The sequence below is a fragment of the Glandiceps talaboti genome, chromosome 16 (genome assembly GCF_964340395.1).
Source record: "Glandiceps talaboti chromosome 16, keGlaTala1.1, whole genome shotgun sequence".
Lineage (NCBI taxonomy): Eukaryota > Metazoa > Hemichordata > Enteropneusta > Spengelidae > Glandiceps > Glandiceps talaboti.
In genome coordinates, this window is record NC_135564.1 from 19659401 (window position 1) to 19686514 (window position 27114).

The 27114-nt window shown below is 35.6% G+C and overlaps 1 protein-coding gene and 1 long non-coding RNA gene across 2 annotated transcripts; one reads left to right on the forward strand and one right to left on the reverse strand.

Moving 5' to 3' along the window:
• The first annotated feature begins 2132 nt into the window (after positions 1-2132).
• LOC144447249 (uncharacterized) lies at positions 2133-3081 on the forward strand. The gene is made up of 3 exons (XR_013482003.1): positions 2133-2180; positions 2745-2824; positions 3037-3081. It is a non-coding gene; the product is annotated as an uncharacterized LOC144447249 (long non-coding RNA).
• Positions 3082-18826: 15745 nt separating this feature from the next.
• Positions 18827-24603, reverse strand: LOC144447203 (uncharacterized). The gene is made up of 5 exons (XM_078137106.1): positions 23783-24603; positions 22568-22772; positions 21168-21266; positions 20548-20700; positions 18827-20026 (listed from the first exon to the last, which is right to left on the reverse strand). The coding sequence occupies exons 1-5, from the start codon at positions 24601-24603 to the stop codon at positions 19727-19729; spliced, it is 1578 nt and encodes a 525-aa protein (XP_077993232.1). The 3' UTR covers positions 18827-19726.
• Positions 24604-27114: the final 2511 nt, after the last annotated feature.

The following is a 27114-nucleotide window of genomic DNA, read 5'->3' on the forward strand; positions in this document are numbered from 1 at the left end:
AGGACATGTTGAAAACAGAGACAATTGCGATATAAAAGGACATTAAAAAACAGTCCACAGTGCGAAACTGGGAAACTAGTGTGGACACAAAATGAAATGAGCCACAGTGCGAAACAAGAAAAGTGGCAAGTGAGAGGACATGTTGAAAACAGAGATAATGGCAATATAAAAGGACATTAAAAAACAAGTCTACAGTGCAAAACTGGCACATGAGTGTGGACACAAAAATGAAATGGGCCACAGTGCGAAACAAGAAAAGTGGCAAGTGAGAGGACACGTTGGAAACAGAGACAATGGCGATATAAAAGGACATTAAAAAACAGTTCACAGTGCGAAACTGGCACATTAGTGTGGACATAAAATGAAATGGGAAACAGTGCGAAACAAAAAGAAAAGTGGCAAGTGAGAGGACACGTTGAAAACAGAGACAATTGCGATATGAAAAGGATATTAAAAAATAGTTCACATTGCAAAACTGGCACATTAGTGTGGACACAAAATGAAATGGGCCACAGTGCGAAACAAGAAAAGTGGCACGTGAGAGGACACGTTGGAAACAGAGACAATTGCGATATAAAAGGACGTTAAAAACAGTATACAGTGCGAAATAGGTACACTAGCATGGACACAAAATGAAACAAGTCACAGTGCGAAACACAATGTGGCGATGTAAAACGACATGTAAATAAACAGGACACTGATATGCAATGGACATAGTGTCAACAGGCTAATAAGCGACACAGGACAAGAACACTGGACAAAGGAGGAGTGGCATAAACGACACAAGAAACGATGTGTGAGCAAAACAAATACATATAGAAGATTCACAGCAACCTGTATAAAAGAAAGTGAAGTAGTGATAAATAGGACACATTATGAAACGTATGGAAAAGACAAATATCAAGGTGATTGAAAGGACAAGAAGAACCAGCTCACTGGGTTACAACCTTTTTGAACTAAAGTTAAAATGAAGAGTTGTAACATGGAAGTGTAACTCATGTTACCTTGAGATGTATGTTATGAGGATATCCCCTAGATGACAACAAAGGATACCACTATTCTGATAATGGTAGTAATCTGTGATAACTATTAAAAGTACATCACATGTACCAGACTACTGTCATAACTGCAGATTGACATCTCTCGGTATTGAAGTTCACCAAGTCAGTTATCATACACTGGCTAGAAGAGGAATACTGAACTGAAGATTGGAAATCCACCAAATCGTGATAATCAGATGGTCATTGGCCAAGCAGTGAGTACACGCTTTGGTCAATGGCTGATATCAGCGTATGTAACCTGCAGATTACCATGCGTGCACAATTGCGTACTGATCCAACACATGGTGTTACTTGGTTGGAAACTGCTAAAACCTTATTGGTTCACAAAAATCTTGAATGATTTTTCTATCTGTTCTACATGTAAATATGTCTTGCTATAGTGGTCAGTTATAAACTGCAAGCCACTATGCAAGCTATTTCCGATGAACAGATGCAGCGCAGCGCAGCGATCTGCAGACTTATAAAGAAGGTAAGTCTTGTTTGAGTAAAGCAATGGCTTTACTCGTTAATACCCGTATAAATCTCTTTTTCTCTTTTTCTCTACACAGATAACAATGAAGAAGGACTCTACTGCTGAAAGATTTCAAGAAAAAGAATATCAAAGGCAAGTACCTATATAATTTTGTTCATTTTTTAATAATGTTTTTTCCTCGTTTTTTCAGATCACTGGAAAAGCTGATGAAGTTATTAGAAGATGAAGCATATATGTAAGTTTCAAATCTTTGAGTCCTTTCAAATTTTATGTTTTTGTCAGTCATGAAAAAATGTTTTCTCAGTACATGTTTTATTGAGGCTTGTGTAGAGGGAAAATGATGGTTGAGAGACCCAAAATCATTTGTATATTTATATATCTGAATAAGCCGTTGTTAGATCACCATACATTTAAATAAACCATGGAATGCAGTATTTCTCTTCTCCTCTCAGGTAACACAATTGAGTCATCATTGATGAAGAAGGATGCTGCTGAAGAAACTTTATTAAAAGAAAAAAATATGAGAAGTATGTATCTCTATATTATCTCTATTCAGTTTATTTGATAATGTGTTTACCCTATTTTTCAATCACACCCAGGAATGATGAAGAAGGCTAGAGAAGAATGTTATGAAAAGAAGAGGACAAGTAAGTTTCTTATTTTGCAATCTTGATGTTCTGATACAATCAATCATTAGTCTCTCAAAGGGGGACTATTCCAATGGGCTCCACCCACCTTTTTTGTCCATGCCTGCATGCGTCTGTCTGTGTGTAGTACATCATTTCTCAGGCGGCAATATTTGTAGTTAAAAATAAACACTGCATAACTCTAACTAAAAAACTGCAATACCCATGACACTTCATTCAAGTGTCTACCCCCATATTATCAGATTCAAGCTATGTTTGGAGACCTTGACCTTCAGGGCCAATTATCAAAATCCAGCCAATTCCTACCGATCACACACATTGTAGTGTTTACACATTGCCAATTTCTTTTAAATCATGTTTACAAGTAATGTGAAGAAAAGAATTAGACATTGTTTTGGGTGCTATAAATGTAATTTCTATTGAATGGCAGCCATATTTGTAGCCAAATTCTTTTAAATCATGTCTCTATTCTGTCACATAGAAGTAATGTATTTCGGGGGGGGGGGGGGGGTCTTCTAAGACTTGTTCAGTTCATAAAACAAGCAGTTTGTGCTTGTATTCCAGATCATGCTCATACCCCAGGAACTTGTATCACCAGAATGAATGAAGGAAGCTCAAGAAAAAAGTTATCAGAAGATAAAGAAGTAAGTTTCAAGTCTTACAGTCTCTTCAAAATGTATGATTTTCTAAGTTGTGAAGAAATTTTTTCTCACTGGATGGTTTTATCAAAGATTGTGTAGAGGGAAAGTGATGGTTAAGAGAGCCAGAATGTTTTCTTTATAGATCTGAAAACACCATTGTTGGATCACCATAGATATAAATAATCCATGTAAATCTGTATTTCACTTCTACTCAGGTAACACAATTGACTCAACATTGAAGAAAACACTACTGAAGAAAGTCTAAAGGAAAAGAATATCAAAAGTAAATAGCTATATATTTCTGTGCAATTTATTTGATAATGTTTTTGTCTTCATTTTCAGATAATACCCATGTGTCACTTTACTTCGGAAAAGGTGTGAACAAACGATTTGATTTAGGGCATTTGTGTGCTTAGAGGGTTTGGTCAAATGGTTTATAAATAAACATCAAAACATGGCACTTGGCGTCAATAGGAGGATGCCAGGTGTGGATAGCCCTGCTAAAACTCTTGGTGGAGAACACTGTACCACTACTTCTATCTATATATATAGGCCTATTGACCACGTTTCCTTAGATTTACAAATTTATTGTTTCTGACATGGGATTGATATAAAATTATGAGAGCAAGTGTGTATATATGAGAGGACCTGGGGTATGTATATATATATTATTTCTTTGCAGTTTATTATTTTGATAATGTCTATGCCTTATTTTTTAGATCACACCCAGGAACGGTGAAGAAAGCTAGCTTAGAATGTTATTAAAAGAAGAGGACAAGTAAGTTTCTTATTTTGCAATCTTGATGTTCTAATCACTCCTAAAATGAATCATTAGTCTCTCAAAGGGGGACTATTAGAATGAGATTCACCCACTGTTTTTGTCCATGCCTGCATGCATCTGTCTGTGTGTAATACATCATTTCTTAGACATGCCGTATCCAATTTCTTTCAAACCTGGCACAAAGGTGACATGTCAACTGAGACATACACAAAGTTGACCAAAGAGGTCGGTTATCGAAATGCAGCCATTTCCTGCATAAATATCAATTTCTTGCCAGTAAATTCTTTTAAATCATGTTGTGTTCAGTCACATAGAAGTCAAGTATTCGAGGGGGGTCTGTACCTTCCATGAAGTCTTGCTAGCTTTTTTTAGTTTGAACAGACAAGCAGAACAGTTTGCAACTGGTGACCACTAGTTCTACTTTAGTAAATGCACTCTCCTAATTCAATTAAATTTGGTACATACTTCAAACATAAGTTAAACTAATTATATATGTTCTGTTAATATTGCATTCAAACAATTATTGTGTGTAGGAACAAAAATCTAAAGACTTTGCCCTTATGGAAGGCATTCAGTTTAAATGTGCTTGGTATTCTGTTCAATTCAGTTCATATTAATGTTTTCTTTACTTTACAGATCTTACCCATGAAGAACTAATATGACCAGAATTGAAGAGGATTATGCTATAGAAGAAAGTTATCAAACAAGAAGAAGAAGAAGACTTAAGTAGTGTCAAATATTTTAATCTCTTCAAAGTTAGTTTTAATAACCCCGACCCCTTGATTGTGATGCCGATGTTCAAAGTGAAAAAGCCAAAATTATTCAAAGTGTGGATGTACACCTCTGACATCCAATGGCCATCCAGCTATAGTAATGTTTTATTTGTTTTCAGGTCACATCCATGAAGAATATGACAGAAAGCTATCAAACAAGAAGCCGACATAGGTAAGTTTCCAATTTTGCGATCTCATCAAAGTTTGTCTTCATAACCCAGACCCTTGATTTTTATCACAATGTCTAAAGTCAAATTGCCCAAATTATAGGGGGGGGGGGGGGGGGGGGGGGGGTTACACCTCTGAGATCCATGGGCGACTTTCAACCAAATCTAGTACAAATGTTGTATACAGTAGTCCACATATGCATGTAATTATGTTTGATGACTTTTACAATATGAGTTGGATGACAGTCATATTTATTGTTGAAGTCAGAATATTGACCTGATAGAGGGAAAGTTAGGTTTTTGACCAAGACTTGTTGATAATGTGTTTCATTGTTTTTAGACCATGCCAATGCTGCCAAGAAATGTATTACCACAATTTATGACTTCAAAGCTGTCGAAAAAAGCTATTATCAGAGAAAGAAGAGAAAAGCAAGTATTTTATCGAGCAGTTTGGTAATAATCTTATTTTATATACTTGTCAGTCACAAGGAAATTGTTTTCTTGATAGATATTTTATTGAGGTTTGTGTTGAGGAAAAATCTTGGTTAATAGTCCTACAATACCTTCTATATTTATCTGAATTCACCATTGTTGGATCAGCATAGATCATGTAAAAAGATGAGAACAAGTGTTTTGAGTTGTATTTCAGTTCTGTTCAGTTCATAAAATGTTTCTCCTGGTATTTCAGATCGTACTTGTACGTCAGGAATTTGTATTACTGGAATTGAAGAAGAAATCTGAAGAAAACAGGATGAAGTAAGTTTGACATCTTGCCATCAGTTGAATTGTTGTCAATATTCCACTTGAAAATAACCCAAAGCTCACTGCCTGTACTGAATAGAGTAGCCAGCTGTTAGTTTAAGACACTGGCTATGGACCAGATAAGAGCTTGCAAAGAAGTGTGTTAATCTTTAAAGTTTTATTGATGGAAGGTCTGTCCATTCATTTACATCTTTGTATTTATTATTTGTGATTTGGAATAATATTTGCATGAGCTTTACTGTGAATTAATATTGAATTATGTCAATGACTTTTCGATTGCAGGAATCAACAAACTCTCATGAGCACTTTGAATGCGCTGCACATAAAGAACTGTACCAAAGATTGTACACAGGTGTACTTATTCATAGACATCTGATTCATCACCATGAAAACATATCACTGTCAACATGCATGCCAGCCTGGAGGCGAGCCATAGGCATGTACCATACTAGATATTATCAAAGACAGTAACCTATGACTTTGACCTTAATATTCAAGGTCAGCTAGCAATTTACTCCATACTGTTAATATTTTGTACAGACAAATTTAAGTATATTGTAAACATACCTTTTAGATGAGCTTTCTGTATAAAAACTGACCTTTGCCCTTGACTGTCAGGATATTATGAACTTAATTACCATCAACTTGTACAAGCAGATTTTGGACACTGATTAACATTACATTCCTGCATATAATTTTGGGCTATTGTCCTTGAACATAATAGAACACAACTAGTTTGTTTGTTTTTATCACAAGGCCAGTTGGTTTGTTAAGTTAGGTAATGGTAATACTTTGGTGTAATTATAAATTTATGTTCACTGCGAAATGATCAGATATCTGGCATTTAATCCTCTTTCTCCCAACTAGTAGTTAGTTGTGTACAAACAAATATCCTACAGCCACTGGGAGAAAGAGGATTAAAGTCATCTGAAAATTGAAATGTTTGATTAAATGGTTATAAGAACTTTAGAACCAGCTGATTAGTATACAGTTGGGTGGGGAACTATTTACATCAGAAAATTGTCAAATTTAAGTAACATGATACAAATCTTCAATGTACTTCAAATGATAGACTTTGTTGCTTAAGTTGTGCAAGCTTTGATCACTCCTTTAACCTTCTTTATGTAACCTTAACCTGAACTATAACCTTTAACCTATAACCTTACCCTAACAATAACACTAACACTAACACTAACATTAATCCCAACTAATATATAATAAAAGTAACTCTAACTATCTTTTGGTTGTCGTTAAGTTTGCGCAAAGAAATCGGGCAACTTGTCTAGTATTTGTAGTACATGATAATTGTGGGATTTACTGAACAACACTTTATGGGAGTCACACAGGTTATATGTTTGTTTGTCCTTCATATAATTGTGGGTTATTTTCACATGGGTTGGTTGTTCATATTTGGTTGCTTAAACTTTGCAATACCCTTTGTATTACCACAGCCATTCTTCATCCTAAGTATTTGAAAAGTATCTCTTTTCCCTATATGAAAATGCTTTTCATATAGATGTAGGGGATTGATGTACTCTTCATTTAGGGGATGGATGTACTTTATATTTAGGGAAGTTTTATTTAGAGGGTGGAATTGTACTTTTTATTTAGGGGATAGATGTACTTTATATGTAGGGGAGAAATATTTTGTTTAGGGGATGGATGTACTTTATATTAAGGGGAGAGAAATATTTTGAGGAATGGATGTACTTTTTTATTTAGGGGATAGATGTACTTTATATTAAGGGGCGAGAAATATTTTATTTAGGGGATAGATGCACTTTATATTAACGGGAGAAATATTTTGTTTAGGGGATGGATGTACTTTTTATTAAGGGGAGAGAAATATTTTATTTAGGGGATGGATGTACTTTGTATTTTGGGGATGGATGTACTTTTTATTTAGGTAATGGATGTACTTTTTATTTAGGGGTGGATGTACTTTATATTAAGGAGAGAGAAATAATTTGTTTAGGGGATGAATGTACTTTATATTAAGGGGAGAGAAATATTGTATTTGAGGGATGGATGTACTTTTTAATTTAGGGGATGGATGTACTTTTTATTAAGGGGAGAGAAATATTTTATTTAGGGGATGGATGTACTTTGTGTTTTGGGGATGGATGTACTTTACATTTAGGGGATGGATGTACTTTTTATTTAGGGGATGGATGTACTTTTTATTTAGGGTATGGGTGTACTTTTTATTTAGGGGAGAGAATTATTTTTATTTAGGGGGTGGATGTACTTTTTATTGAGGTGATGGATGTACTTTTTATTTAGGGGATGGGTGTACTTTTTATTTAGGGGAGAGAAATATTTTATTTTGGGGATGGATGTACTTTATATTAAGGGGAGAGAATTATTTTATTTAGGGGATTGATGTATGTTTTATTTAGGGGATGGATGTACTTTATTTTAAGGGGATGGATGTACTTTATATTAAGGGGAGAGAAATATTTTATTTAGGGGATGGATGCACTTTATTTTAAGGGGATGGATGTACTTTATATTAAGGGGAGAGAAATATTTTATTTAGGGGATGGATGCACTTTATTTTAAGGGGATGGATGTACTTTATATTAAGGGGAGAGAAATATTTTATTTAGGGGATGGATGTACTTTATATTAAGGGGAGAGAAATATTTTATTTAGGGGATGAATGTACAATGTACTTTATATTAAGGGGAGAGAAATATTTTATTTAGGGGATGGATGCACTTTATATTAAGGGGATGGCTGTACTTTTTATTAAGGGGAGAGATATTTCATTTAGGGGATGGATATACTTTATATTAAGGGGAGAGAAATATTTTATTCAGGGAACAGATGTACTTTATATTAAGGGGAGAGAATTATTTTTATTTAGGGGATGGATGTACTTTTTATTGAGGTGATGGATGTACTTTTTATTTAGGGGATGGGTGTACTTTTTATTTAGGGGAGAGAAATATTTTATTTTGGGGATGGATGTACTTTATATTAAGGGGAGAGAATTATTTTATTTAGGGGATGGATGTATGTTTTATTTAGGGGATGGATGTACTTTATATTAAAGGGAGAGAAATATTTTATTTAGGGGATGGATGCACTTTATTTTAAGGGGATGGATGTACTTTATATTAAGGGGAGAGAAATATTTTATTTAGGGGATGGATGTACTTTATATTAAGGGGAGAGAAATATTTTATTTAGGGGATGAATGTACAATGTACTTTATATTAAGGGGAGAGAAATATTTTATTTAGGGGATGGATGCACTTTATATTAAGGGGATGGCTGTACTTTTTATTAAGGGGAGAGATATTTCATTTAGGGGATGGATATACTTTATATTAAGGGGAGAGAAATATTTTATTTAGGGGATGGATGTACTTTATATTAAGGGTAGAGAAATATTTTATTTAGGGGATGGATGTACTTTTTATTAAGGGGAGAGTATTATATTTTATTTAGGGGATGGATGTACTTTATTTACGATATTACGATATATGCCTATGCTTTTCCAGAGTTTTTTAAATATTTTTTATCTGGTTTTTAGTGCGGGGCTAAGTTTGGGTTAGCAATGCTTTAGTAACCCCTGTTGTTATAGAAATGGTAATGTAACCACTTTTGTATGGATTATTGTATTGTACTTGCATGTAGAGTATTTTATAAAAGTCTGATATTAAAACAATATGGTTGCACCTTGTCAACGATGTCTGTTTGTGTGTGAAGCCCATGGGTGTAAGTAAACGCAATAGATTACTTTGGTGAGATCACTTTTGACAAGTTTAGAAAGACACAAACTAAAACTATTATAAAAATTGTATATATTGTGACATGACATATCAATGTCCATAGCTTAATTTGATCTAGTCAATCTATGAATGGACATTGATATGATTACACACGCAATACAGTGTATGGATAAATCACATACAACTTTTGATTCAGTGTGGACTCCATGTGTATGTGGTAGAGACTCAGTGTTGACAGTCTCTTCAGTACAACATGGCTAGTGATGTTACCCCAGGCTGTAAAAACTTATCACTCCCTTTACTTAATCTAGTCAATCTATGAATGGACATGAATATGACTACACACACAACACAATGTATGTATCAATCAAATACAACTTCAAGTGTGCATGGTAAAGACTTTTTTCTATTTATTTCACCAGAAATTGTACAAAGGGTACATAACAAAAAAAAGAGGAGCAGGAAAAGCAAATAAGTCAATAAGCTACAAGTTCTGACAAAATTACTTCCAGCTAATAATTACACTAAAACTAAAAGAAAATGAAAAAAGAAGAGCAAAATATTCCTGGTGAGGACCATGGATATAGTCCACTGAGTTGACACTATCATCATTACAATGTGGTTTCACCACTAAGACAACACTATCATGTATAATGTACATACATGTATATGTAATAAACTACAAATAAAATGTTTTTTGTTTGTCCACCTTAATCTTGTCAAATGTATGGGTGCTACACTTGTATTATAGTCACTTTGTCTGAATTTGCATATTTTGGAATATACAGTTAGTTTGTTTGTAAACCGCCCTCCCTCCTTGATTTTCCAATCTCAGGGTGATTTTATTTTGGGCAGCCTAACATCTTTTCAGTCCCCAAAGAGCACCAGCTAGAGGAGACTATTATATTGGGTGCCATGTGTGTGTCTCATCAATGCGTTCACCCTCATAACTCTGGTATGCATCAATTGATTTCAACCAAACTTGACACAAAGGTATTATACTATGTGAGTCACGTGCACATCACTTTGTTTTGCAACTGATAAATTATGGCCGAATGGTGACTATATTTGTAAAAGTTCATAATATGCATTATAACCTTGGAGATGTAATGAAGGAACACTTTTCAAGTGCCTATGCCCATATTATCTAATAGTGAGTCTTCTATTAAAATGTTTTAAAAACATAAGTTAAAATGCTGTTGGATATGGAGAAGAGAAGAACTCCTGGCCCAGACTCGGTGATTGGGACTTGATCCCACCGCTGCCACCACATTGACAGTTTTAAAGGCAAATGGTTGTTTCCCACTACTATGGTAATGTTTGTGATGACAGTACATTAATCATTACTCGTGTTTGGATCTAATTGATTGAGCTGAGGGAAGGCTAAAACTGCCAAAGACTAAATGGGCACATTCCCTACATTGTCAGGACCGAGTCAACATTATCTCTACTCCAGAACATTCTCCTTAATATTAAATATAATATCTTGTCTACCACACAGCGTGTATACAGTATTAACATCCAGTTGAAATCAATCAATATGTACAGTTTCCCATTTATAGACAATATCATTTTAAAAAGTAAATAAATATCTCATAATGAAGGGATTTCATGAGTGCACATTAATTTGAAACTGTGTATTTATTTATTTATTTATTACACGGTCCACAATGTTGTATCGATAATCAATACCAGAGCAACGCCATTAAATTTCTCTGTATATCTGCCTGTGCCTATCACTGTTTCTGTCTACCTAACCTCCTGTCTCATCATTTGTAAAAAATTACAGACCTTGTGAATCTCATTAAAACCGGGATAAGGGTCCGGTCAGTTTCTCCACCCTGGGGGGGGGGGGGGATTCTTAAATCGGGCTGAGAAAAAGTCACTGACCCCACTATCTGTAAAACCAAAAACAGGCTGACCCCTATCACTTAATTCTAAAACATGATGATCCCCCCCCCCCCATATATAATATTGACATGACAGTTTTTTTGTCGTGACTCAGTGTGGACTGCTTGACTGTCATGCATCTACTTTATAAGATCCTGGGTTAGCACTATCATAATTATAATTATTGACGACACAGGGTAAATATATTCTAAAAGGAGTTTAATAGCATCTTGACTGAAAGGTAGGGGAAAGCTTGAGAAGTATGTGCATCTCTTATAGTGGTCCTAGGGTCTCCCCGTAGAAGTCCTGGAGGTATTTTACCCTGAACAGTCAATGTTGAGGCTATTCAGACCCTTTCAGACAAATAATTTCCAAGCTTTACAAGACAGCACCAATATGGAAATAGCAACTACATAGGGTTGAAATACTTTCGAAATATACTTTGATAGCATCTTGACAGTTAGACTGTCGACAGTCGCTCGCGCCTTTTTTTCCTACGTCTTATCTAAACTCTGATCCGGCGCAACACTACTATAATCGCATACTGATATCGATGGCCGAAGGCCCTAGTGATCTGTATATCAGTATGCGATTATAGTATTATTGCGCCGGATCGGAGCGTGGCAACGACTTAAGCTTGGATAAAACGTAGGGAAAAAGGCGCAAGCGACTGTCGACAGTCTACTTGACAGTAAGAGGGGAAAAGCTTGACACTGGGATATGTCCACCTCATGTAGGGGGTCCGAGGGGTCTCCCTCTAGAAGCCCTGGAGGATTTTTACTCTTGAAGCCAATATTTAGGTTATTCAGACCCTTTCAATAACTTAATCCATGCTTTACAAGACAGCACCATCAAGTATCAGAAACTTGTCTTTATAACTTACATTGGGTTGAAATGTGTTCCTAAAAAGTTAAATGGCATCATCATACATGTAGTAAAGGTGAGCACATCTAATGATAGTATCATTGGTAGAGGAGATTTGGAGTTTAAGGCAATTTTGGACTATCTTGGTAAACGTTTCAAATCTTTAAAAGACAATATTATCTCAAATTAGAATAGGGTGAAAATATTTAAGAAAAGTTTAATACCATTAGCACAGTAAAAAGGTTGTTGGTGCATCTGATTGTTGGTTGAATGCATGAGTGACCTCTGGGGGTGAGGGAGTCATTGGGTTTCCCCCCTGGCAGATCTGCAGTTTTTTCTTCTATTAAGGCAATGTTTAGGTTATGCATAGCCCTTGTGGTAATATTTTCAAGCTTTGAATAGCTAACGTAAATGTGAGTTTTAAATGAGTTTCCTATGGCACATAAAAATGCCGCATATTGCATGTATAGTAAAGTCACCGGTATGTTAGAGAACTTTAGGTGGTCATACCTAGGTAGTGTATAATAAAAACTGGAATCTGATGAGATGTGGTGATTTGTAGTGTCAATAACATATAGTGTCCAAAATAGAAAGTGTTATTAATCCCCTCTGACAAGTTTATACTGACGAGTAGAACATTTTAGATTAACTTCTTTTATAAACTGTCTATGAAGATTACCATTACGAAACCTTTAAGTTCACTTTTGCCCCAAACTGCAAAATAAGTGAAGCACTGATTGTGAAACAGCCAAGCATTTACATGATATGTTCTGTAACTAGTGTAGTAGCTAGGTAATACATGTATATGTATATGTATAGTTATGTTTGAACTAATAAATAATATTAAAGAATTCATGTAAGAAACAGGTACAAGAACAAATATTGACATGTAACACATTTCAGACAAGGGTATATGCCATTGTAGAAAAGGATTTTGGTCTTACATCACAGTCCAAAACACAATTACCCCCCCCCCCCTCCACAATTTTCAAAACAGCATGATTCTCCCTACTGCCAATTTCAAAAACAGAGTGACCCCCCCCCCCCTTCAAATCCACCCATAGGCCAAAGAATCTGACTGGTCCCTAAGTGACAGCGACCGTGACAACCACACTACAGACAAGTAACAAGACTAAATCAGTGAATGGGTTTAGGGAGCGATCAGTTTTTACGGCCGGGGTGGGCCAGTGACTTCTTGTTAATGTTGTACTTAAAAATAGTGACCCCCTGCAATTCATCCACAAAACAATCCACCCCCCCCCCTGACAAATAAAAAAAAACACTGACCCCCCCCCCCCCCCCCGACATCTGTTGACAAGAAACATTCTTCTTATTCTTGCAAAAGACACTCTAGATTCTCAAAGCACAATACAGCACACACTACATAGTTAATTTTACTTGTTACATTTACAGTAATTTTAAGTGTATCTGGTAAATTGCTAGATCCCAAATCCATTGCTTCACTTGTATAAAGCTCTTTAGACAGGAACCCTATGAGAAGTATAATTGTCTGCTCATGGACATGCAAATTATTTATGGTTTAGTAACCAAAAGTTCTAGGATATCGCTTAGATTGAGTGAACTATTACCATTATAGATTAATTCAGCTAATTATAAAGTACAGTATTAAAAATGGAGTTAATATAATTGTAAACCTAGAGGTTTCAGTAAGTTTCAAAGTAGGGAGAGAACTTGGAATAGTGTTGGGAGAAGTGCACGCTACGTGCGTGTGTGCCTGCTATACAAGGGGGGGGGGGTAAGTGCTGTTTGAAAATGAACACCTTTTGGAGGCCATTTAAAGCACCATTCGAAGTGAAACACAACTTAGTTGTATCATAAAAGTATCACTTATTTTAAAGTTTAAATTATTTCAAGTCGTGCCCACACATAATAAAAAAAGATCAAGTAGAAAGTGAGAACGTTTTGGGAAAACATGCACAGTGGAGGTCAGTTACCATTTAGAGATACAAATTCATTAAATTATTTGGAAGTGTGTCTCTATTAGCTATATTTGTGTGCAATTCCACATGTTCAGGTCAATGGAGGCACAGATTTTAGAGTCAATCCATCCAGTACGTAAATATCAAGGTATTATTTCATTTCTTTTGTGTTACGTGTACAGCTACACATGCAAGTTTTTATACCACATGATGACACAATGCAACTCATGGCCTGCAATATTGAGAAGTCATTTCTAACAAAACTGTTGCTTAAAAGGTGCAATGTTATGCCACCATGTCATATGCTTATGATGTATCAAGAGACAAAGAGTTTGTTATATTTGAACGTATATTTATAGCCATTATTTATGGTTTATTGTATGCACATATATTTGATGTATGGAAATGTAAGTACAGCAGGGGGTTCATAATTTTGTTCACTCTTTGAAAATAAGGTGACCCCCTCTTTGAGTCCCAAATTGAGGTGCCCCCCCCACCCTGATTTACACCACCCCCCCCCCACCCCCCGCCGGCCGTAAAAACTGATCGCTCCCTAAAGTTAATTCTGCTTCAAGTCAAATTCTTTATTTTTATCGAAAACAAAATGAGTATTATAAATCGTTATACACATCATATTTTTTCATCAAAATCAAGGACTAAATCATATCAGGCAAAGGACACTTAATGTATTATCAGTTATTAGTTTGATTTATTCTCTAATTAGTTCTAGAGATGCAAACACGAGTTGATTTCACCGGTAAATAGATTTGTCGGGTTTTCTGACCTACAAGACAGCTAGCACATAAAAATAGTAGTGGAATATTCATGACTCCTAAATTGAATAAATATAGTCATGAAGTGATGTAAATTGTTCATCTAATAAATATAGTCATGAATTGATGTAAATTGTTCATCTAATAAATATAGTCATGAATTGATGTATATTGTTCATCTAATAAATATAGTCATGAATTGATGTAAATTGTTCATCTAATAAATATAGTCATGAATTGATGTAAATTGTTCATCTAATAAATATAGTCATGAATTGATGTATATTGTTCATCTAATAAATATAGTCATGAAGTGATGTAAATTGTCCATCTAATAAATATAGTCATGAATTGATGTAAATTGTTCATCTAATAAATATAGTCATGAATTGATGTAAATTGTTCGTCTAATAAATATGGTCATGAATTGATGTAAATTGTTCATCATAATAAATAGAGTCATGAATTGAGGTAAATTGTTCATCTAATAAATATAGTAAATTGTTCATCTAATAAATATAGTCATGAATTGATGTATATTGTTCATCTAATAAATATAGTCATGAAGTGATGTAAATTGTCCATCTAATAAATATGGTCATGAATTGATGTATATTGTTCGTCTAATAAATATAGTCATGAATTGATGTAAATTGTTCATCTAATAAATATAGTCATGAATTGATGTATATTATTCATCTAATAAATATAGTCATGAATTGATGTAAATTGTTCATCTAATAAATATAGTCATGAATTGATGTAAATTGTTCATCTAATAAATAGTCATGAATTGATGTACATTCTTCATCTAATAAATATAATCATGAATTGATGTATATTGTTCATCTAATAAATATAGTCATGAATTGATGTATATTGTTCATCTAATAAATATAGTCATGAATTGATGTATATTGTTCATCTAATAAATATAGTCATGAATTTATGTAAATTGTTCATCTAATAAATATAGTTATGAATTTATGTATATTGTTCATCTAATAAATATAGTCATGAATTTATGTAAATTGTTCATCTAATAAATATAGTCATGAATTTATGTAAATTGTTCATCTAATAAATATAGTTATGAATTTATGTAAATTGTTCATCTAATAATATAGTCATGAATGGATGTATATTTTTCATCTAATAAATATTGATGTCTACCAAGAGCCATGATGCAATAGTGAAGCACTGAAAGAATATAGATGAACAAATTTCAATTTGATGGTTCCTGGCAACCAAGCAAAAAATGATGTGAGGTGAAATCATGAAATGAATCTCTCAAGAACCAAAGTTGCTTAAAAGGTGAAAATATGTTTATTTCCTGGAGTGGTGTTGGCCTATAAATGATCAAAACTGTGGCAACTAAGGTGTTGTTTACATAAATCAAACAAACAGACAGACAGACAGACAGACAGACAGACAGACAGACAGACAGACAGACAGACAGACAGACAGACAGACAAACAAACAAACAATGACACACACAGGACAACTATAGAAAAAAAATACCAACACATAAAGATAACTATTAGATGTGAAAATTTATTGTAGTATTTGTTTCCATAGAAACACTGATATTATTCATTGCAATACATACTGTAGTCTTTCTAATTTTGGATTTGATTTAGTATGTATTATTGTTTTCAAACTATATTATTAGATAGGTTGATAAGGTAAACCCTGGACACAATGACAGATTCAGCCACAGAGACAGTTGGATTAGTTTGGGTTTCTTTGATATTGCTAGCATATCCCATCCTTTGTCCAGAGTAGTCCAACCGTAAATGACACCAATGTTACAAATCATTTGGGTACGACATTACTAATCACCTTAACAGTGAAAGTAAGTAAGTTTGTAGTGAATTTAATGTTATCTCCCTATAATTACATCCATCCATCCATTCATCCATCTGTACAGATATGCACACTCAAAACACACACACACACACACACACACACACACACACACAGTGTGCTTGCATACACATACATACATACATACATACATACATACATACATACATACATACATACATACACCCACACACAGAGAGACAGACAGACAGACAGACAGGCATGTATGCACGCACGCACGCAGACAGACAGACAGACAGACAGACAGACAGACAGACAGACAGACAGACAGACAGACAGACAGACAGACAGACAGATAGATAGATAGATAGATAGATAGATAGAGACAGGCAGACAAACAAACAGACAGAGAGGGAGGGAGGGAGGGAGGGAGGGAGGGAGGGAGGGAGAAGAGAGATTAAGGCATACATATTTCGTATAATCACCCATCGTAGGCTTTTGAATTCATTGTGGCAAAACTGCAAGAAATGTTCAAATGTACTTGGTAAACGACCACTCCCGAGGTGTACTTTGGTTCAAATCATGAGCTAAACATTTCGTGCCCCTCCCCTTTCAAACGATCAGAATTTCCATGTCCCTCCCCCTTAAAACCTCCAATTTGTTGCCCCCCCTCCCATTTGTCCTCAGACCCCCTGCCATAAATTCAGAACTGAAATACTCTTCGTAATCTCTCGATAACAGGCCTTAATTCTGTGATTATGTCGTGAAGTCACATATCTATGAGCATTTGGGTCATCCCAAACCAAAGCACTATATTACAGCCACAGTGCCATTCTTAGTACCTAGATCAGCGTCGGAATGTATAGGGCAGAGGTACATTCTTCGTTTTTAGTCTGTCTGTTTTTCAAGGTGTTGTGCATTCAGGGTCCAACTCTCATGATATATATTCTACAACTATACCACAGGACACTGTCATTTTCAATATAACTTTTAATTCTTGAGAACGCGATCGGTCCATTTTTCCCTATTGGTCCAGGACAATCATTGTTAGGATTAAAATCTGATGTGGTGAAAGCAGCTAAATGCTTTATTCATCTCTATTTCCTTAGTTTGTGTCTCTTATTTTTGTTCCGAGTGATCGCCGCCTGCGTGGGAAACATCACAAAACGATGGAAATAGAGGTAAATAAAGCATTTAGCTGCTTTCACCACATCAGATTTTAATGAGATTGGGTCCAGGAATACTAGTATTGATGGGAATGGTGTTTCCGTCCTTTATTATCTTTAAAAAAAACATTTATACTCTGGAAACAATTGATGTGTTTACCACTTGACATGACCAGATATAGTGCTAGTCGCGTAGTTGAAATAGCCACCAAGAGTGTGCCGAGGATTGTGGGATATATAATCAATTTCCGTCATGCAGTCCAACTTCCGTCAAGCAAAAAGAAAGTTTTGTCCTCGCATATTAATGTTTCGTCCCCAAACATTAATGTTGCATCCTGTGTTAAGTAAATCTCGTCGATAAGAAAATGAGGTTGTACGGTGACAAACGTTGTTTCTGCAGTCAGAATACAAGATTGTAATGGACTTAAATTCATATTCCGGCTTGACATTTAAATACTTTTTACACAAAGTTAGAGTTTTTTCACGAAAACCTAGTGTACTGCTCTAAGGATTAATAACTTGCAATGAGGTATTTTAAGTCTTGTTAGAAAACTTTAGAAAAAAACTGGTCTAATGTTTCAAGCATTGCACCAACAATTAAACATTTTATCCCGCAACTTAAATGTTCTCACTCGAAAATAAAGTTTGGGCCACACGAATAAAAATTTTCGTTTCGCAAATTAATTTTCTGCTGTGTAAAAAGAGTTTTTTGCTTTGATATTTCTATATTGACCCAAGAAATTAAAGTTTTGTCATATGAAATAAAAGTGTTATCCTTTTATTAAATATTTTGCCATCAAAAATCAATTATTTGTAGCACAAATTTAGTTTTCGTCTGTCACCTGTGGGCTACCGTATGTTCCACTTTTAACTCACCAAAGAATTTCAAAACTGAATATCTGATTGTTTTATGTAAATGATATTTATTGAAGTGGAATATAATACAATAATAACAACAATAATGCTAATAGTTGGCAGACTGCCACATTTTGTTACTGAGTCAATGCCGATAGAATATATTTGAGATATCCAAACATCAAATTATTCTAATCTTATATTCATCTAGTACTGGAATTATGGTATAACTTCTTATTATCCTGATATTGACACAATGACATATTTACACTCACTACATATATTGAACACATATTGCCTGGCCATGAGGGCTATAGCACCCGTTTATTACACTCAAGGGACTGTGAGTTACCAGAATCACATGCTATTTCCCGAGGCCAAAGGCCGAGGGAAAAAGCATGTGATTCTGGTAACTCACAGTCACGAGGGGGTAATGAACGGGTGCTATAGCCCGAATATAGGCCAGGCAATAGGTGTTTTATAATATACCTCATGCTGTGAACTCGCGGTGGCAGACGACATCGTCAGAAGCTGCCATTTTGACCTGCTGTGAACGCGCGGTGGTCACGTGACCATGTAAAAGTTGATGGAACTATTTCCCTAAGGAAATAGTCATTCTATTTTCATTATCACTAGGTTTATTATAAACACTATTATACCATACACAAGCCAAGTTGAACAAAAAATATGGAATATATACTTTGGTCATTCTACATCATGACAAAGCATGTCTATTACAACAACATGTGTCTATATCACTGGTTCTGCTGTGTTCCAAATATGAGTCAAAACATTCAAAACTACCATTACTTTCCCTGATTTTTCTTGGCTATTTTAGGCTATTTTCTATTTTACCAGACTGGCTCTGGTATAATTATTTTATTCTCCAACATTTTTCTTCATTCACTGAGCCGGAACACACTTGTCACTACGAGTCTAGCAACTTGTAGTAACAAAGACCCCTTAGGTCAGTCGTATTTTCCTTGGTTGAACAAAGACAAATATTGGGGAATAACATCTAATTATGGTATCCATTATGTGTACGTGTAATATCAACAAGACATTCAATAATTTGCAGAGACCCAAGTAGTAAAAATGAATGAAAAACATTACATAATACACTCCCTCTGCCTGGGAAGTTCCATGGCATTTGTAAGAAAAATATACTATAGTAATTTATTTTTTTTCATGAAATAATGCATTTGAATGTTTTAAGACATTCACCCATATATACAAAGTATATTTCTGAATACTGAATGACGGAATAATATGATTGGGTATTATGGCAGGGTGTAATTTGGTGAATACTAATGGGTGAGTTTCAGTATCTGAGTGATTCGTCAATATTACATCCAATCAGATCACTGTTAATCAAGCTGTACTTTTCCTTTCACCAATACATTATTACCATGGTCCACTAGTGCAGGCCAGATATGGAAATCAACGATACCCTTCTTTATAGCTGACATGGTTGTCCCAAGGACAGGGTCGTGACGTAATACAACAAAACGTTTCTCGTTGTACGACATTCTTACAGGTGGTCGTAGGGTGTTCATTTCATAAGTCAAACGACATGACTTCTCTATGTAATTCTTAAGATCTGTGTTATGTTCAACGGCTGGCGTTAAGACAGACGACCAGTCATCTTTCAATTCTCTGTTAACCCGCTGTAAGAGATGCAAAAGAGAGATGACTTATCTTCCAACCGCATGAGGGCGGGCTTCGATTCAGCGGAAACACTTGCTGACAAACCATGGCCATTCATTGACAAATCAGGATGGAGATAACCAACGACCAAGTATGACTTGAAACCCGGGACTTGAAAGTCCGGAAAAATATATTAGAATCCCTCAGCCTTAGTGGTGGTGAAATTTTACCTCGTAAATTTGAAACTATAAATATTTAAGTAATACAACTAAACGAGTTAAAATCCTACAAAGCTGTATCTAATCTCACCCACGAAACGAAAATTGAAACTGTATGGCACTGTCTTATACAAAGTTCTGTATCAACTGATAATTCTCCCACAAGATATACTTGAAATGAAAAAAAGTACCTCACTTTTCCATTCGATTGGTATTTTTATACACAATACAGCTTGCACATATATAGTGTGATATTCAGGAATAACTAAATGCTGAATGCTGAAAAAAACGTTCAATAAATGTAGTCTAACTGGTGAAATTACCTGTACTATGTCATCTAATGGACACTTTTGGGATAATAGTCGAACAAAGTTCAGACTTCGTTCACCCATAACTTTGAGCGCCCTCTGCAGTTCTTCGTCATGTTTAACCATCGTTGAGTAGGGGTCCTCAACAGAACTTGGAGAACTTTCATCCTGATCGAAGAAGAAACATTTATTGATATTGCGGGGTGGTAGTAAAACAGGACAAAAAACGACTACTGAACGAGAAAGTAATACCAGCAGTGAAGTTCGTCGTCCAGACATTAATTTCGATCCACATAAGTACTTTCCACTTTGATCAAATATGATGACCTCTGACCTCTCTCTAATGTATGTCATTTGTCTCTCAGTATATATGTCGTGGGGTGAAGTATCTCATTGTCAAATGCATTTTAATGTATTGGATTTATGTGATAATTTATACACAACATCCCAGACATTGACACAACGGGCGTCTTCGTAAATATTCCAACATTAGGGTTAATGTCAAGCTTACTGTTACCTAGCCCTACTTGTATGGCTGTAGTGTACGTTGCACGGGGGGGGGGGGGGGGGGGGGTAGTCAGAATCGAGTCATGGACCTTCACTCGCCATAAAAGCAGGGCTAACTGTTACCATACCTGATTCTTGTTGGACGTATATCTGATGCCGTTCAATAATACCGTTGTTGTTTTATCTTCAAAAACTTGCACTACACGACGTGTGGTTTCATATGCTACCTAAGTGAGTAAATAAACTAAAATAAGATATTGAAATAAGAAATGATATAACAAACGATAACAATCAGAAACTGTATATCAAGGACAGATAATTCATTGTACGGTGGCTTTTCTGCCGTTGAAATATTGGCTTTCCCGCCAATTGAAATATTGGCTTTCCCGCCATTGAAATATTGGCTTTCCAGCCATTAAAATATTGTCGTCTGAAAAGTCATAGGATAATTGATTCAATGGTCAATATGTGTTACGTTCTGATCTGGTCAATAAACGTAACTTTAAATTAATTGATTCTCCGCTCTAAATGTCATTATATGGTATCAAGATCTACCGGGTTTGAGTTGATTTGTCAGGACTTAGTTTCACTGGTATCGTCACTCGCCCGTACGCTCATAGAGAGACGCCGCACACCACAATTTGGAATCTAGGCCCCCTTCCTACAGCTTTCCCCCAACAAATGATTCTACTCATAACCTTGAAGTTAAACTGATTTCATTTATTCTAAATATAAACTTGTTATGAGAGGGTGACCTTTCATCTAGCGTCATTGCTCTTAAAAAAGGTGAACTTTCCACCAGAAAATTCCAGATAACATTTAAGACCATGTTATTTTTAAATCAGCCACACGTACGATAAATGTTGATCACGCAAAGTGGAAAACAAGTACTAATCTGAATACAAATAGTAATCTAAATCTGGTTATCACCAAGTCACCTTGTTTTAACAAGTCATCTGTGTTTTATAAAAATACTTGACAACTGTTAGCTACTAGAGATAACTGCAATTCAGGGTGAGTAGATAATACAACATGTATAATGAACACCCTCCTGTTTGCAAATGGGTACGGCACAGGTTATTTTTGGTAGAATATGCCAATGTCCAAATATTAATGTAGACATAACATTTCTGATCTTATCATATGAATTTTGTTTGTCTTTTCATGTCGAGTGGAATCATTTTATGCAAACTGCTGCCGTTAAAATCACGATATGGGCATTACTACAGAACTCTAAACGAATATATCAATTCTTGCAATTTTGAAATATCAAACACGACCACCTGTTGATTGACCAATAAGATGCTTGATGTACTGGTTTTATTACAGCCAATGTTTAAGTCTGAGAATCAAATGATAAATCAAGATTGTAAGCACCTAGTAAAAGTCACCAAAACCATTATCAGAAGTAAAGTAAGATGAATTGATAAACTATAAATGACGAGTGAAAGGTTGTGATAATATTAGTAACCAATGATACACTGAGATTGATTTATCAAAACATTTAAAGATGCCTATTGGTTCTTACCACGATGACGTCACACAGAAACCTCAAATGACAGTCTTCGTATTTAGGTCCTCGTCCAAGGGGTGAAATTCGATCTAGCATTCTCTTACACGTCATCCATTCTTTGTTATACAGTTCGCTATACTGTTTGACTATCTCTGCCAGATCGTCAGCTTTCCTTACAGAGTCACTCTGGCGTCTTCTACGACTGTACTCAGGAAGATACCTAGAGATATACCCATGACGTCATTAATTAAAATGTATCACTCGGTCGAGGTTGGGGAGGGGGTGACTGGTTACAGAGATCAATATCCGTTTGATCCAAAATGTAATTTGCATATTTCACTGTAAATTTCGTTAGGGTGATCCTATTTTTGTTATATTTTTGACTACTTTTTCATGGCAACTATCGGTCACATATTCATGTATCTCTGCCTCTCCTTTTTCTCCCCTCTATATTCTTTTAATTGCATTCCTTGTAACAAGCCCTTTCCCATCGTCTCTACACAATCGCCATGCTCTCAGGGCCCCCCCCCTCCACCCCACTATGGTTGTTACAATGTTACGCATTAATACACTGTAATATTATGACAAAATATTAACAATACAATACATCTATTATGTAAGATATAACATCTGTTACAGTTACTAGTCTCTTTGTAGATTAAAATAGATAATTCTCATAGTGGCAGGGCGGCATTTAAAAAACAACAACAGTTACTCTTTCAACCATATGTATACGGGAACATAATCAACATATGTTACGTCATTCTGTGAAATAATTCTGTAAATACACCACGTGATCAGTGATGGAAAAATACAAGTAGACAGTAAGCAAACCTTACACAAATTATTGGTGTCATATATATACTTTTCGTCAACAATAACAACTATTTACTCTACATAAATTTGAGATTGACCTTTCTCATTATATGAACTGTGTACATGTTATTACAGTACTCCTGCAGTTCAGATTAAGATTAAAGCTCCCCATCCACCGCCACACACCCCCCCCCCACACCCCCGCCGCCACCCCCGCAACCACTAAATTTAGATGTGAAAAATACTTGTCAGATACAGCTATGTAAATGTTTTAGAAAAAGAGAGCCTATCTATGGCTCCACTGGTAAGATACTAGTAGCACTAACCGGAATGGGTCATGGGCCTTTTGATTCTATTTCCATGTATATCTCTCGGTGTGTACGTGTACGTGTAAATACGTTCTAAATCACTTACCTTGTCGTCAACTCATCCACCATAGTTCTCAATGCTTTATTTTCATGCTGTAGCTTTAAATTCTCGTCTTCTAGACTTTGTAGTTGACTTTGTAACCTATTTACGTCCAATTCTGGTTTTTGGGACCCATTCATCCTCTCTAGGGTTGGTTTTGACTCGATCAACGTCAACCCTTGATACTCAGTTCCGCGTTTTCCTAGCTGCTGGCTCGTTGTAGGAGTGTCTTCAATACCAGACTCCATTTTACCTTCTTGACTTTTTGAACCCGAGGACTGTAAAACCCCAGATTTTCTTTCAGGTGTTTGTTTATCAACATTCCCTTCCTTCATGATTTGTCTTGCATTGCTGACATCTATCTCAACGTGACTAGAATATTTTACGTCATCTGGAACACTTTGTTGACCTTTCACCTTGTTGGTTTTGCTCTGTTGATATGCATACTTAGTGGACGGCGGCTTTATGAGTTTAGGTTTACTTATACCTTCAGGCAACTCTTTACTGCTGTTATTTTCTTCTTTAGAGATACCTGCACGTATAACTTCGACCGTACTGCTGTTATTTCTACTCACTCCATTTTTAACTGCGAGTATAAGGGTGGTTTCTGTGTTAACGCTTGTTGACTTTCGTTGACGGTGTCCAACCTCTTCAGTTGTAGCTAGGTTCGGTACTGTTCTGACTTCTACCTGTCCTGTGTTTACGATACCTCGGTTCTGATGACTGTCAGTCCCCGTGTTCGTCCCCGCCGAATCCTGCATCGCTCTGCGGTGTTGCAGATAACCTGGATGAACGTCATTCTCGCCTCCAGACGTCGAATTCCCCATACTTTATTCACAGCAGTGAACGCACGGCGTCTTCCCGACAGTGAGAGTGAACTTACTACCACTGTTGATTTAGAGTCTTTGCATAACCCAAATACACGGCTATCTGTTTATATTTGGGTGTGCGTCTGGTGACAGAGTTTATAAAACCTACTATAGATACTTACTAGTATAAAGTTAGCTGTGAATGGTTACACCCAGAGATATACAATACAACCATTGACTTTACTACTTTTCAAACTATACTGTTGACCTCCACATTTTTTGCTATTAAAGAAAACGTTTAACCTAAATAGCGACATGATAACACCTTGGTATTCAATTGAAACTTGGCACAAGGTGTGGTTATTACATATGTATAGGTGTACTGTGCTATATTAAATAGTCTGGAATATTTCCACAAAAACACTCACATTCATATAAAGGGAGGCAATGGTGTGTATGTGACCACAGTCAAGTTGATAAGTAATACTGTGTCAAATATTAGAATTGTGTCATTTATAGTTCTCAGTGCAAACATGGTAAGAAAGTAAAGGTCTCAGATTGTCAGCTGGTGCTGCAACGGGTTAGGATACATACATACATACATACATACATACATACCTATATATATAATATACAGCCCCCCCCCCCCCCCGAGATTTTGGAGAAAAGAAAGAAAAAACCTACTTTTTGAATACATAACGATGTTATTAAAATCGTTATTTACGTGACGATTCCTAGCATGCGCGATTTAAATTGATGGTTCACTAAAGTGACTGTACATTGATTCCTCGATAATATGTATCTTATATCTCTATTGTACTCTGGCTTAACTTTGAATAAAAATGTGTCCAGTTAAAAATCATAACTTTTTACAGCAAATCAAAAATTCTTTGTGCGAGAAAGTACAAAAGAAGTGCGCACATGCACTGTGCATTTTCCGTTAATAACAGTAGTCTTGAAAGTCTCCTTCATTTGAAGATAGCAAGTCGCAATTATTAGTATAATGTCAGCGAGTGAAACTCAAAAAAAAGATGGAAAAGGTCGTCCAACATGAGGTCGCCTGCTATGCTGCATGCAGTGACTCCGAAGATGCGCTCGGTCTCATTTACATCTTGTTCCTTATATTAAAACAATTACTGATAAAACTTCAGATATCTTTTCGGAATATTTGGTGGCCCTGGAAGTACGCAGTTTCTACCCACTCTTTGAAGATCCAATAATTGTGTTCGACGTTGTCTTTGATTAAAATGTTGTTGGATATAATTATATCATTGCACACTGACACTAACGTTATTCCGCAATTCATTTTGAAACGACAATTTGCTATGGAAAGAATGACCCTGAATTTGTAAATAGAGCTGTACCTTCGACATCAAAATCCAAACTCCATTATAATGATAATGACACGGAGAATTCACCGAGTTCACCTTGGGTTCCGACGTAAACGAGGCCATAAACGTTTTGGGAGTTGGGTAAAGAAAATGATTATTTTGTTGTGTTACTTATTTGAGAAAGCACCATCCAATTTTTTTTCGAATGTGACATCTTTTCGGTAACTACTTTGAAAGATACGACATTAGGCCAGAAAAAATGAAAAAGCTGTTCAACCTACCCATATTTATTTTTCTGGTGATATGCAATATATCCTCATGCGGGCTTCGTATTTCTTTCAAAATTAAGGATATTTCTTTATATTTTCTGAATAGTACATGTAACAATATACATTTGAGTCTATTCCAAATTATATAATATCTTATACAGTGGTTTACTTGACTGCATACAAGCATGTATTGAGATTAAATTAAGCTGTTGCATATCCAATGTGCACTAAAAAGAATTGAACAAAAGTTTACGACCATTGGAGGGGCTGAGCAGTCATTGGGCCATCAAAAGTCTTAAAGTCTTGAAATGTTTTGCTCTTTATTCGGGATTTTTTGGAACCAAATTAAACTTCAGGAGAAGTCATTTAGCAAGTGCACATCCGCAAAATATCTTTCAGCTTTGCCACAACAAAATACACTTCCAGATAATATGTAATGCATAGCATAATTGTTTCAATTCTGGTATTTTATTACCATATTCAAGCATTTTAAGACTTTAAATTGTGTCTATGGTTTGATATTTTTATGCCTCTAGATGGCCTCCTACACTTATTTGAAATTGTTTCACCTTTGGAGTTGTCTCCTTTCTTCTTTCTCCAAAAACAAGATGGAAGGTGTCTGGCTAAGTACCTCCCTGTATAGGTTAGAGCTAATTAGAGACATCTCCTAATGCATGTGAAATCCACATCCTGTGTAAAGTAATCTCGTTCGGAGTATTATTGTAGTTGGCTATCAGTGATATTTTTATGCATCATTGTACCATATGATCATGATTTTATATCTCCACTGTAGTGTAGGTGACAGAAGGGGTGGCTAAAATAATGCTTGAGTTTCATTTGGGCGGGGCTTAACATTTTTTGAGAAGAGAGGGTGACAGGAACTACACCATTTGCTTAACCGTAAATTGTGTACATTTCCTAACTGTAGC